The following is a 15,363-nucleotide window of genomic DNA, read 5'->3' on the forward strand; positions in this document are numbered from 1 at the left end:
CCACGGCCTCCGTCACGGGGTTGAGGGCAAACGGTAGCGAATACTGAAGGCGCCAGGCAAACGGGAGCAGCCCAAGGGCCACTAGAGCCCTGGAACCCGTGGGATGCTCTCCAGGAAGGGTGCCGAGGGGCTCCATCTCCTACTTTTCTGAAGAGTTTTTATTTTTAGAACCATTTTTTTTTTTAATACAGGACTGCTGAACAGGCAAGGTGTGGCTAACATCCATACTCGTTCCCCTCAGCGCCGAGTTTCCAGTGAAACACTCACTCTCAAGAAATGTGTGGCATTTAATTTAACTGCTTGGCAAAAAGAAAAATCTTCCAAAAATCCCAGTCATTTCAGCAAACGTGACGTTTAGCCATCCTCATAAACAGGCTGCTTTATCCAAGCAATAAAGACAAAGAGGAATGTCTAACAGGGTTTTACTTCTTGATAAAAATCAATGCAGTCCCATATGTGTACCTCGATTAACCTGATCTGTTAATCAAGCGACCTGTTAAAATCATGTCCTCGGCTTCCATTCTTAAGCCAGTTGTTTCTCTTGAAGCCACCACCAGCACCTTGCCGCCCATTTCCAAACCTGGAGAACCCTCGCCCAGCCTCCTGGGGGGACTCTTCCAGCTCAGGCAATTCCTTTGCCACCGACAGCTGCCAACGCCTGGTGTCATTCCACTGCTCCTAAGACAAAACCAATGCAACAAAACTTTACATGCCAGCAGGTGTGTCCAAGGTACCCCAGATCATTAAAAGCAACATTGACTACAAAGGTATCTCCAGATAAATTCCACCCACACCAAAGTAGGTCAGCAGATCCCTCCTGGGAGACAACTCACAGTCTCCTTACAAAGGAAAAACGGTAACAAAAGGACACAAGGGAGGGAAGTTGAGAGAAAACTGGTTAACTCTCAAATACACTGGAAAGGTCAGAACCCAGAGTAGCCAAAGAACATAGGATTTAGTTTAATAAAATCAGGTAATATAATGAGAACCAAGAAAGAGGCATGACACGGTATTTTCTAACAACTGTGGTGTGCTCCTTCTAGTGGCTCCATTGTCAATGCAACATCCTTATTAAAACACAAACCTTATCCTCCCAAACCACCCTGTGTTCAATCCTACATATATACAGAGCAACCACCAGATTTAAATCACCAGGTTCCAAAGCCAATTCCAGCTACAAAAACATACCTGTATGTTACTCAATTCGCCAACAGGGATATCAAAGCATACCCCCTAAAACAGAAAAAAAAAAAAGAGGCATTTGCTTTCCAAGGACATATCCAAGAACAGCAACACATAACTCCAGACAAGTAGCACCTGCAACCACTCTACACACAAAGTGCAGGAATCAGGACTGGAAGAAAGCATGGTCTTTTGGGGGAAGTTTTTTATAAGCTGGAAATAAAAACAGTTAAAGCACAAAAGCTGAAAAATCAAATGCAGATTCAAATGCTCTGTGCTGACAGCAGCATTGCCTGCAATCAGCCTATTTAAAAGTAAGATATCCAGCACCACAAGCTCTCTGAGAACACATTTGCACAGGAGACAAGTTGTTGGACACATCAGGAGCTGGGCTGACAGTCAGATAAATGCTGTACTGCTCAGGTCAGGCAGTCATTCACAGCCCTACTCTACAGCTGCCCTTCCAGTGCAGTGGTTTATAGTGTCAGCATAAGTTCACAGCAAAAGGATAATCCCGCTATATACTTATTTGTGATGCCTTTTTTTTTAGGAGGGAATTCCTGCATTATCATTTAGGAGCAATGTTTCCATTCAAATAAGCGTCTTTCGAAACACTCAACTAGCTTCAATGCTGGTTTTGGTTTTTTTTTAATAGTTCATACACAAACAGCAGTTTCAGTGGGCCTGGTGATGGGTTACCATTTTCTGAGAAGCTAAATTGAGTAAGGATAGAGTGAGGTATAAACATTTCCATACTGGTCCATCAGAACTCCTGCCCCCATTACTACAAAAACTGGCCATGTGTGTACACTCCCAGCCCCTCCTTCCCTGAGGTTGGGGTGTCTTACCATCTTCCCCTTAAGGAAACGCATGGCAGATACTTTGGCATCTACTTCTTCACCAAGCTGTTCTTTTAGTCCTCGCCAGGCATAGCTCATGGTACGGATTTCTATTGAACACTTCAACACCATGGTCACAAAGCCCTTCAAGAAACAGAGAAAAATGTTTACAAGGCTAAACTTCGTTGGACAGCCTGTACCTCACTAACTAATGAACCACAGAATAACTTGTTATTGTTATGTAGTATTTAATCTTAAAAAAAAAAGAAAAAAAAATTCAACTTCCCAAGAAGTGAAGCAGCTAAAAGCCTCCTAAGAAGCTGAAGGCATCCTTCTAACCTGGGAATGCTCATTGACATAAAGACAAATAGCATTTTTGTATTTTAGACAGAAGCAGACATTTACTCAATACATACAGACAGTTACTGCTAGGGATGGGTAAAAAAAATGCCAAAATAATACAGGAAGCACAGTCCAGTCATATGCCATTTCCAAAACTGAGCTACCACACAACAAACTGGGCCAAATTCTCCCTAAATTCATGAGAAAAAGGAAGGAATGTACTATTTTTGTCATGGTCTCTTTGAAATCAGGTACTCACATCCTAGACTTGAAATATTATAGAAATATTAAAAGCTTCCTGGGAAACCTACAATAGCACAAACCAATCAATTAGCTTGGAAAATGTTATTAGCTAAACTGTCTTAGAACATCAAAGTCTCCTGTCACTTAGATCTCTGGAGAAATTCTTTTAAGTCTCATTACAAGAAAATTTACTAACTGATTTCAAGTTTCTCTGGTTTCCTGCAGTGTGCCAGTCAGAGCTGACTGCAATTAAGGAATGAGCAACAAACCAGGAGCTGGGGACAACAGCTATTCAGAAACCTTACTGAGAAGAGCCTGAGAAGATGTCACACTTGGACTGGACGCAAGCAATTCATTTACCCGTTCTTGCTAAGACAGTTATAATGGTATTTACCGCAGTTGAGTTGAGTAAAGAGCGCTGCTGTATGTAAGCTGCTCCAGAAATATGGGCTAGAGCAGCAGCCAGGGCAGTAACTGCCCCTTTTTCATCTATGAGCTCTTGAGCAGATTTTCTGAAGTAGTCTACTGCAGAAGGAGGAATGGCCTCCAACAACCTACGTGGTAAAAACAAAAGTTTAAAAGATCAGCAAAGGCCAGTGTGATGTGCAGTCATGTTTAAGATACAGACTTCAGACTGCTTTCAAGATTAGTGAACTACCTCTAAAAGCCTTGACTATCATGCTCATGCTTCACTACCACTCATTTAACTCAACACCTTCAGGATGCTGAATACTCCTCCTTTCACTCAGCAAAAACTCTTGAAAGATGTGTTTGATACTAATGAGATACAACATTACAAGTTTGAGAGCATTGATAAAAACCTCAAGGGAAGGCTCTAAAACACCATCACCCTTAAGGCCATACCGAAGAATCCAGATGAAAGTGTTGCCAGCAAACCCAAGAATCCCACGCTTTTACTTCACAAGGAAGAGAAGCAAACCACAACCGTGCCACTGCTGGGCTTGGCCAAGGCACTTCTTGCACTCCATGCAAGCCGGTTACATTGTTTAGTTCTGGAACAGCAGTGGAAAAACAAGCTGGGAAGCTGAGAACAGCTACTTCATGATTTTTGGTACACCAGCTCTTCCCACCATTCTTCCAAGTGGTGAAGCCAACAACATGCCTATGATCTCTTTCACATTGGTCAAAACCTCACTAATTATAATTCTGTCAATGCAAATTTCCACCAATGGGCCAGCAAAGAGGCATGAAATAAAAAAAAAAAACAACCCTTGAGAACAAAATGATACACAGAAACACAGTATGGGGCTACAACAGGCTCACTACAGCAGAGTAACTCCTCAGTATATTAAGTATTGCTCTTTACATGCTTCTCCTGTATTATCTGAGCAGACAAAATAGTTTTCACTACAGAACAGTGATTCCCTGTTCTGCTATTGATTTCTGACAATATAACCAAAGGTTAATTTTTGCAAGAACTTAGAAAACAGCTTGTTCTATGAAAAGGTCTATGTTCAAGCATGCAGAGGTTCATTGGTACCATGAAAACCATTCAGTTGTCTACACACAAACCAGCTGATTTTTATGACATTGGCAAAAACATGCTCACATATAGGTCCCATTTCTTAAAGCTCTGCATTAGCAGCAGTATTGTTGGTGACATCACTAGACAGACAAATAAACTTACTTTTTGGCATCATTACTTGACGCTTGAATTACATCTGTAGCAGAGGGAACACCTACACGCTTAAACGTAATCCCCTGAAATCAAGAAAAAGTAATAAGGATGTTTTCAGTACTCTACAACTCAACCCTGCCTCAGACACATTACTGTCACCTCTAGATGTTTACCATGTGGAACATCAACACAGTCTTTACTTAATTTACTTCTAAAGCCAGACTAAAGCTTGTCTTTAAGTTTCTGTCTTTGATAATCTGAGCTACTTTACATGAATTTCCATGCAGATTGTCAAGCAAGGCATGGTCTCCTTCATGCATTCCTGTCAGTTTACCTGCTGACAGCAACAGTGTATTGCCAACACAGGGAAACTCATGAGACATTAGACCAGGCTGATACAAAAACATTTACAAACACTTCACAAATATCAGCATTTTAGGGCTACTGGACTATAGGACTTGAGTCCCTCACTGAATTCATAAGCAGCCAACGATTCCAGACTCTAGGAGTGGCAGAGTCTTTTTAGGAGCTGAAAAATTTCAAGGTCTGAAGTACAACTCACCGCTTTGTGCTCAACTTGTTTCAGAAGATCTTCTTCTCTTCTCTGAAACAAACAAATGCAGATCCCAGTCCGGCCAGCGCGACCCGTACGTCCAGACCGATGGATGTAGGAATCGACATCCTTCAGAAATTCAGATTAACAACAGAAAACTTTGTCATTTAAACTGTTGACATTTATACATTTTAAGAGAGAGAAAACACAAGATGAATTCTAATTCAGAAGCCTAAGGAGCGATACACTATGTCTCTATACCCAAACTCCTAACTACATACAAACCACTGGGGTTTGTGTACACTACCCTGCCCAAGGTGCACTGCCTCCTGTTCAACAAATGCTACTGACACCAAGTTTTGTTAAACAAAGACCTCCAATGGAGTTTCAAAAGAAGAAAAAGGCAGGAGGAGTATTTTGGAATTGTTATGAAATGCAACTACATTGGGAAGATTCAGAAATGGTGAAACAGTGTCACAAGCTATCTTATGGCTTTAAGGAGTAACCAAAACCCATCACTTGTACTTTAATCAAAGCTCAAAATATAAAAGCTTAATTAGAATATTCTAGGCCTGCATTTACAAAAGAAATCCACTTTGTGAATCAGAACATAATTCTGGTGAAAGAAAGGAATAACTTGCTGATTTGTCACAAAAACATAAATCCTACAGCTTCCCCATGACTTACTTTTGGCGGTGAACACTGTATAACAAGGTCAACCTCAGGAATATCCAAACCACGGGCAGCTACATTTGTTGCAATGAGAACTTCAAACACACCATTTCTAAAGCCTTTTAATGTAATTTCTCTCTGCTTCTGCGGAATGTCACCGTGCAAGGACTGGGCATCCTGTCAGCGAAAGAAACCATCGACATGTCATTTAACAGGGGAGTCTAGGCTGCAGTATTTGAAGACATCTAATCACAAAACTCAAAGTATCGTTCAGAGCAATAGAAGATAATTGCACAGCTGATACCACAGGAATATTAAGCATCCTGCATTGGGGCACTATCCCTATCTGGGACAATAATACTCATAAGCACTAGTTTTACCATAACATTATGATTTGTGGCACACTAACAGCAAACCACCACTTGCAGTCTGAGATGCCAAAAGGGCCCACTTCAGCTTTCACCTCCACAGGAACAAGTAGAAACAACTTTATTGAAGCAGTGCTTGTCAAGAGGTAGCAGGAGATTCTGCTCCCTTCCCTGGGAAGCCATCCCAAAGTCCACAGAAGAAGATGAAGTGAGGTTTTCAGGGCACTCCCAAACGCTACAGGTGACCTGAACAACCTCCACTTTTAATGGGACAAGAGACAGACCAAATGTTTGACAAGGAGAAAGGGGAGAGTCACAGGCTCAGAATACAAATTAATAACATGCTAAAGCAGAACTTATTAGCATAGAAGAAAAATGCAACACATATAAATACCAGAACAGTCATTGCATTTACTGTGAAAGCAGCAGGGCCAACAGACAAAAACTGTTGCTGTGAGATTTTTAAGGTGGATGCTATACGATGATTATCAAACACTGGACAAACCAAGTACTCCCACCACTGCTCTTTCTCCATAAATTAGTATTTAGTATCAATCAGGATTTTCTCTGAAAAAAAATCTAACACCTTTCCCTATCCTCAAAAACACAGTAGTAACTCAATCGAGTAAAGAAAATCTGCTCAATACGTCACTTGAGTTGTAAACAAACTATTAAATGACCTTCCAAGAGCAACAAGAGATTCCATTCTACCATATTAGTTGGATTTTCTTGAATACTGAGTGCTCAAAGAAAAAATGCTATTAAGAGATGGGAATTCAAAAAACCACACCAACATGAGATGAGGTATGTGCACTACACTAGCTCCCATTTATTACGATTGTTACCATCTACTGGTTATGAAGCATAAGCCACATGTTTTCTATTTATCCCATCCCTGCATGACTTTAAAGCCAAAGTAATAAATTAATAATGACAGCCAAGATGGTATTTGAACTGCAAAGCTCTGCTTTTAGAAATGTCTTTTGTAAGTCTTAAAACCACCCACAGAAACAACTTCATCCACACAGATACAACCCAATACTTAGGTAAGGGCACCCAATTCCTGCCCATCCGTAACCGCCCGGAGCCCGGTACCTGTTTGAGCGACGCGTTCATCGCCAGCTCGTTTGCTTCCTTTTTAGTCTCACAGAAGACAATGGTCCGCCCACGGCTGCCACTGTACACTTGGATGATGTCCCCCAGAACTCCTGCTCTCTGAGACGAGCGACACTGTATAGCCAAGTGCTGTTTGGGAAAGAAACAGGAGACGCATCTATGTTAAATCTAAGCCACACTCAGAACAGACACAACAACTGCAGAAATAGTATCAATGCAGAACCCATTTCATCCAGGCTACACGCTCTCAGGACCAGCACTGCTCTGCAGCAGAACCACTCACTTCCACAGTCGTGGCAGTCCTTTGAGTCTTCTTTCCAATCAGGTCAATCTGTTCATATTCATCTTTCATGTATTTTTTTGCTACATCATATACCCATCGTGGACAAGTTGCAGAGAACAGCAGTGTCTGGGGGTTGTTCTCAGAACCTGGAAGGAAAAGCCACCAATTTCAGTCACCGCAACAGCTTCTGAAACTTAAGAGCTCATACAAGAGCTACAGAGTTACTCTCAAATTGAGAAGTTTCTATGTGCATTAAGTCAGCTTCAAGAAAACTTAAGAAGCAACAAAAACATTTTTAATACCATTTAGATGCCAAAGGCAAAATTACAGTCGTTTTAACTAGACCAAACTGTATCCTTCATCCTGCCTGGGAAGAAATGCAAGACATTTCTAGATCAACAGTTAAAAATGGTTTAGAACATGCCTCAAGTCCTCCTACATCCCCGAAAGAACTCTGGTCTAAATCCTTCCTTGCCTGGAATTCCAGTACTAACTAGCTGGGCACAGTATGGCTACGTGCAAAGGAAAAAGACACTACAGATAAGGGGAAAAATTACTTAACAAGGTAGATCACCCCAGGTAAGAACTTCTTAACAGTGTTCTGGGAAGAAGTGTAACCTGCCTTCATAGCTCCACAGGATCAGACAGAAAAAAAACACTTATTACAAAAGAACCCTTATTATTCCCTACAATTTATCTTCCAGTTACAAAGAAAACTTTTAAGACTGATTATGACAACTCTTCAAAGCCTATACAGATTTCCCGTTTCAGTAGGCTACTTGTACTTCTGGACTGTCATGGCAAAAAATCAACACTGCAGAAATGGGGAGAATGTAGCAGTCAAGTAAAAGTGACAGTGGCTGTACCAGATCAAACCTAAGATCCATGAAGCTCACATACTCTCTGCAACAGTAGTCAAGTGTAGCTAGCAAAGATGTGAAGGAACTCTGCCAGTGACCAGCCTTTTGTGACTTCCAAAGCCAGAAGTAGTAATCCTTGATATTTCTAATTTCAGTCATTCATCAAGTCACTTCTCAAAACTTTTGGCGTAAGTACAACATGGCAAGGAATTCCACAATTAAAATAACCTCCTTCTGCTCTCTACCTGCTTTGTGGTGTTTTTGCTAAATGCCTACTACATCAGAGAAGAGCAAATATTCCCTAGCTGTCAACTTTCTGTGATGACGAGTGTACAGATGTGCCATAACCCTAACCCAATGCTAATTCACCTCTCTCAGGACAAAGAACACTAGGGCCTGGGGAGCTGGGTTGGGTTTGTTGCTTTTTAGCCTCTTTTTTATCCCTTCCTTCCAGAGACACCATTCCATACCTTCAGCCATCTGTCACCTTTCTTTAAACCTTTTCCAATTCTACCTTGCCCTTTGAAGTCCAAAACTAGCATAGCACAAAGGATTCAAGTTGGGAGTGTACCAGCAATTTTCAAAGTAATGTAATTGTGTTGTCTCCATTGTCCCCTATTCCTCTCCTGGTGTCGGAATTTACCTTTTTTATATGCAAATCCTAAGATTTCTTCTACTTGTTCAGCAAAGCCCATGTCTAACATGTGATCAACTTCATCCAAAACAACATGCTTCACACTGGAAAGTTCCAGCTTGCTATTCTGAACATGGTCTTTGATCCGTCCAGGCGTTCCCACTAGAATATCAATGCCACTTTTAAGGAGATCAACTGGAAAAAAAGACAAAAAAAATAAGGACAGTGTCAAGAATGCTAAGAGACAACAAGGTAAAAAGTTACCAGTACTCAGTAACACTTCTAATTTTAGAACCAAAAAGTTACTGCCCTTCACTTTAATGTCTGAATAAAGCACTACATCCAGTACATGTAACAAAGCAGTAAGTTGAATGGCAGTCCAAGTTGCTCTGTCAGGAATATCAGTTAAACCACAAGCCAAGTTACAACAAGATATGCCGATTTCCAAGGAACAATCAGCTGACATTAGAGACCTCCAGAGCATTATTATAGAAAAACACCTAAGTTTTTCAGCTAAATTCTTTCTCACAGCTACCTCTGTCAGGACTATCAGTTAAACCACAAACAAAGTTACAAGATATGCCAATTTCCAAGCAACAATCAGCTGACATTAGAAACCTCCAGAGCATTATTATAGAAAAACACCTAAGTTTTTCAGCTAAATTCTTTCTCACAGCTACCTCTGGAGACAGACAAAAGATAGTCCCAATGTATGTCCACACAAAATCCACACAAACACAGAATAAAGAAAAAACTAGAAGGACTAGTCACTTCACAGGCCTGCAATAAGTCTTTTAAATAAAGATTTACTGGAACTAAAGTAATTCAACCCAGACTGTATGCTTCCTTTGAAAGCAATGTGGTGGTTCCTGATTGAAGTGGAACTCTGAAGAGTGGAAAAAAAAAAAACGTTTTATTTACAGAGGTGCTTTTGGAGAAAGTCAACTCCAAGCCAGAATTCCTCAGTGTTTACTTACGCTGTTCTTTATATGGAGTTCCTCCATAAAAACAAGCCACTGACAGTTTCCTTGTGAGATTCTTGAAGTCTTTGGCTACCTGAGTGGCCAATTCCCTGGTCGGAACAAGAACCAGCACCTGGAGGGAGTGAGAAGAGACAAAAAAGCAGCTGGCAGAGGGTGCTATAAGGGTTTACTTCACGTCAAACAGCTTGCGTGCCCATTCTTATTCTACATTTGTTGCAGAAGTACAACACTCCCACCTACCTGCCTTCCTCCAGTATCTAGCCTTCCCCCATTTTCTTTAACAATTAAACAATAAAACAAAGACCTGAATTCTTCTCTAGAAATCTTTCAGACAATACGATTTTAAAACTTACATTGCCTTTAAAGTTAGTACGACAGAAGGAAGGAGTAGGTAACAAATCTGCCTACTGTAAGTTTTTCAGCCTAATGATAAACATATACACTTCATTTGTGTGGGAATATGGCTTCTGATCACAGGTATCTGATTACCAATTCCTTAACTACAAATGTACATACCACTTGAATCCATTGAGTCTCTGGACACAAGGGGGAAAAAAACAAACCCAAAGGTTTTCAGTTATCACCAAGTTACAGTGAGAAACAAGCTCAGTGAACAGAGACAAGTCCAGTTGACTCAACCTCAGCCTCAAAAGAGGCAGAGACTGAACCCCAAAGCTGCACCCTAACTCCTTGATGACAACAGTCTGGAAGCCCACTAGTTACTACTGCAGTGCCCCAACCATTCTCCCAGATGCAGTCATCACAAGGAACTCTCAACATGAGACGTTATTGCCATGATGCTGCAAAATCTCTGTCACCATAGGTCCTGGTCTGAAGAAAGGTCTCAGAATTAAAAACACCATAAAGGAGAAAGGAGCCCCAAACAGAAGTCCCCAAAGCAATTACGAAATTACTTTTGAAAACTGCTATACTCTAAATTTTGGTGTTAACCCTTAAGTGGTAAGTTACTTTTGGTGCACGGCCTCTTTTCCCATCTTGTGAGACGCTCTGAAGCTTTTCAGTCAGCGGAAGAGCAAAAGAAAAGGTTTTTCCAGTTCCTGTTCGAGCTTGAGCAATTACATCTTTGCCATCATATATGGGCTGAAAAGTCTTCACTTGCACAGGAAACAGGTATTTTACACCTCGAGCTGTAAGGTAGTCCAAAAAGGTTTCATTAAAAGGTGAACAAACAACTAGAAGCTCTCATATATAACTACTCTGAATATGTAGAGCACATCATGTCAGATAGAACAGGAGATGCAACTTAAACAAAGCCACGTATCTTTGGTTTTACTCCTGCCAAAAGGTGTTTGTCCCTCCCCAAACATGAGGCTGAGTATCTAAATGAAACACAGACTTTGTGATGTTGGCCGTAAGACAACTGTAGAAGGGGAAAAAAAAAAAAAATCAATCTTTTTTCTGATACAGCCCAAGATTTTGTAGTAGCTTGGTTTTGAAAGTGAGGAGATGACGGTGTTTGCTTCAAAACATTTTAGAACTTCAGAGTAGATTTGTGCAGTAGAAGTGAAACAATCCATTCAAGAGAATCTTCTGAGCAACAAAAACAAAGGAACACAAAAAGCTTTGTCTGAGAAGAAAACTGCACAGCTTCCCAACACAGAGGACAAGAACACTACAGTGATTACTTCCTCAACAAAACTAATTGAAAAAAATAAGAAAATGACCAAAAGTATGAAAATAATCATAGCAAATGTGTTCAAAGAAGCCAAATAGTCTTCATATACCAAACACCATTACACTTAATTTAAGAAGTAGCATTGTAGACATCAGATATGGGACTAAAGTAAAGATACACAGTAAATAGAATTATGCTGATGAGAAGAGAAACCCCATCTCTGGAATGCATATCTAGGAATAACCACACTATGGAGGAATAAACTCACCTTAAGGCACTTGAACAAGACAAACTTTCTTCCTACTAACAAAAGTAGATTATTTCAATCTACAATGACTGATGACATGCATATTCTTACCACACAATAAATGAAAGATGATTTAGGACAATTTACCCTTAGTTTATATCTCTGCTTACAGAGGTAACAGAGTGCAGTTCTGGACAATCATTTACAGCCATTCCTTCTACCATCTTAACTAACCTCTGAGAAGGCTGATGGTGTTTTGGGAGAGAGGAAAATTGGAGAAGGCGCCTTCTTTTTCTTCTTCTGTCAGCTCCTTATAGGATGAAAGAAAGAAAGAAAAAAAAAAAACAACTTATTAGCCCTACAAGATGAGCCAATAACATGCTACACAGGCACACAAGAAAATCAGTGCATCTGCTTTACCACCACGATTTTAACAGGTACCTCTTTTTGAAAACTAAAACCCTTGTGACACAGGTATTTCACAAACAAAAACATCATCCCAGCAGAAAGCAGGAAACTTGAATCCAGCCACCATGTATCAGAAGATGAGACACACTGACACAGGCTGCACCACTCAGCGTGACAGATCCCTAAGAGTGAATTCTGTTTTCACATCAGTCTTAAGTAAAGATTTCCTGCCATAGGACTTCCTGCTCTTGTTACCTGCAACAACTTGTTCAAAACCATGACTGCTGTTGTCTCACCCCTAATTCAGATCTACCTGCATCACCTTTTAAGACTCATGGCAATACAAAATGAACAACAGCCCCTTCCACATCATCTTAACTACCTTGGGCACATATGCTTGGCAAATCAGGAAACTACTTCTTACAAAGCTTAACTGAAGTCCACTGAAATCATTAGAAAACTGTTTTTCACAGCAAAATGTATTTGGTGTCACAATTTGCTGTGTGAAGCAGGAGTTTCCCTCTAAATCAAGCTTACTTAGTACACCATGTGAAGAGTTTAACTTTGCACACCAGCAGATACTTAAAACTCACAATTTAGCTTCTGCTTCAAAGATCTAAGAGATCACATTGTTACATGCAATGTACGAAAAGCACTCTCTCGATTCACATTCCCATCTTAAACACAAGAGAGATCACTGACAGAAGGCCCTGTACAGGGGAAGGCAAGCTGCAGGGCCCTCTCATACACATGGGCAAGGCCGAGGGAGAAATCTGAACAGGGAGAATCCCAGAACTGGGATTAATAAGGATAACCATCTGTGATGAATGCACTCAACCCTCCCTTAACAAAACCAGCAGCAGTTTGGCACAGGCTACAGAGGAGGTAAAGGCCAGAGCCTGGCCAAGACATCTTCTAGGAAACTCATGAAGGAGCAGAGCAAACAGACAGTTGTGGGTGCAAAGAGACTCACGCATACCTTTCCCACTGTAGGCAACTCGACTAGGAGCCAACCACTCCACCTCATAAACGTGATAGGAGCCAACCACTCCACCTCATAAACGTGATAGGACAGCCTAACGTGAGCCTTTTCTTTTAATTCCTCCTGCTAGGCTGCACGAGGTCCCTGTGAGGTGGGACGTCTCTCAAGGTTGCTCCTCAAAGCAATGAGATCTTTTACCAATGACAGACGACTGCTGTCATGAGCATTTACTTATCATGAGGTAAATATGAAACCATTTACTGATGGTTGCTGTATGAGCCCCATTTGAATTCTCCCTGGACAGCAACTGGATGATACAGCAGGCAACTCTCCCCTTTAGCAGAGACAACTCCCAATGTCAAGAGATACTAGTCATTTAGCTTAAGTCAGTTTGGGACGTCTCTCAAGGTTGCTCCTCAAAGCAATGAGATCTTTTACCAATGACAGACGACTGCTGGCATGAGCATTTACTTATCATGAGGTAAATATGAAACCATTTACTGATGGTTGCTGTATGAGCCCCATTTGAATTCTCCCAGGACAGCAACTGGATGATACAGCAGGCAACTCTCCCCTTTAGCAGAGACAACTCCCAATGTCAAGAGATACTAGTCATTTAGCTTAAGTCAGTTTTAAATAGAATGAACCACAGAATTGTAGTTGGAAGGAGCTTCTGGAGATTATGCTAAAACAGGGTCACCCAGAGCAGGTTGCCCAGGATTGCAGCAAGGTGGAGTTTGAATCTCTACAGAGAAGGAGGCTCTCCAACTTCTCTGGGCAGCCGGGTCCAGGGCTCTGGCAGCATCACAGGAAAGAAGTTTTTCTTCATGAGAGGAAAAATCACTTAGGGCTATCATGTTCTGTGATTTAGTATGCTGTTCACTCAGCTTTCCTCAGCATAAGTAGCTAGATTTGCCGAAACCTTAGGCATCAAACTGTAAATTTCTGTTTATATTCATTGAACATGTATCTACTTAGTCAAAACAGGGCCTCTAGAGCCAGCATAAACTGGAACATAAATAAGGCTACAAAAATCAACAGCAGCTGCAAATAAAACATTGCCTCCCTTCTGGAAGCAATTAAGAATTCCATCAGTCAGAAGATGAAAGACCAGAATAATTTTTGGACCAAAGAGCACGTGAAGAGTGTGTGAGGGAGAAGCAAACAGCCCAAGAGTGTGCTTCAGGAAACCTACGGTTCAAACTTCAAAGTGAAGTAACACCAAATGCCTGAATGGAAAGTAAGTGAATTGGGAACAAGCTTGCTGAAACTTTGAAATCTTAGCGAAGTGATATAAAGGATTGAGTGAACATACATAATCCATTATCCGTAAACTAGTGACCAAGTCTGAGAGTAACAGTGGATCTAGCTGCACCTCAAGTCCTCTCTGAAAAATTTAGAAAGCAAAGGCATCTATTCAGAACCTCATGACACAATGGGAAGGTCTCCCCTATCTTTCTGCATCTCCAGTCTGTGTAAACCATCCCAAATCAATTCAAACTCGATTTTCTTCTGTGTAGTGAGTAACAGTGAACTCTGCCACTCAATTTTTCTAAGTTGCATTTTTACAAATTCTTTACGTTACCTAAAACAGTCATCTGTGACACCACAACCTTCCTTTACAGGATATCATGCAAAATGCTTCTTCAAAGGATCTGCCAGTGGAGAAAGCACTGTCACAGCACAAAGCAGTGCACGCTTCTGGGACAGCAGGGAGAAACCCTTGTGCTGCAGGACACAAACCAAGTTCCCACACGAAAAGCCAGTACAGAGAAACAGCTTCCTAATAGCTAGCCTCCTCCACTAAAGGATAAGCTACTCCAAATGGCTTGGCACTGACCACCACGAGGAGGAAAACACAAGGACAGAGCTACCACGTGTTGGTGCATGTGCTACTGGGTTTCGCTCACAACGAGCCACTCCCCTACACTCAAAAGAGGGGTACCATAAAGCTAAGCGTAAAGAGCAGCAAACGCTGCCTATGACAGCAGCCTAACACTCTCACCACCCTCACACATCAGGTCTCCATGGAGCACCCAGCACGTGTAACTGAGCCCACTCATTACCAGTGGGGCTTTAAGGAAGACAAGGGCTCCACGGGCAGAGCGTCAGTACCTCTGTGTCACCGTCCTGCTCTCCCGCATCCCCGTCGTCGGACGCGCTCTGGGCTGCTAGAGACGCCACACCATGTCCAACAGCGGAGGAAAGTTTTGCCGCATGCCCGGAACCATCATCTTCTCCAGTCAGACAGTTGCTCTTCTCCTTGTTTTTTTTTGTCTTTTTGGGCAGAGGGGGTTCCAACTCCCCGTCGCTCTCCTCGGGCTGGGCTTGCTCGACCTCGGCCTTCCCGCGCCGCTTCACCTTCTCCCGGGTGCT

General features: G+C 41.6%; 1 protein-coding gene across 1 annotated transcript; it reads right to left on the reverse strand.

Annotated features, from left to right (window-relative positions):
• Positions 1-480: 480 nt before the first annotated feature.
• Positions 481-15,158, reverse strand: LOC103778011 (nucleolar RNA helicase 2-like; the record flags this gene model as incomplete). The annotated part of the gene is made up of 14 exons (XM_008945580.1): positions 481-678; positions 1,189-1,233; positions 2,031-2,165; positions 3,001-3,160; positions 4,255-4,328; positions 4,808-4,927; positions 5,486-5,647; positions 6,934-7,083; positions 7,238-7,383; positions 8,741-8,926; positions 9,709-9,826; positions 10,684-10,862; positions 11,832-11,904; positions 15,103-15,158. Coding segments are annotated over 14 exons (1,802 nt in total), but the record flags the coding sequence as incomplete, so codon positions are not given.
• Positions 15,159-15,363: the final 205 nt, after the last annotated feature.

This window comes from Merops nubicus, unplaced genomic scaffold, assembly GCF_000691845.1.
Source record: "Merops nubicus isolate BGI_N331 unplaced genomic scaffold, ASM69184v1 scaffold12128, whole genome shotgun sequence".
NCBI lineage: Eukaryota > Metazoa > Chordata > Aves > Coraciiformes > Meropidae > Merops > Merops nubicus.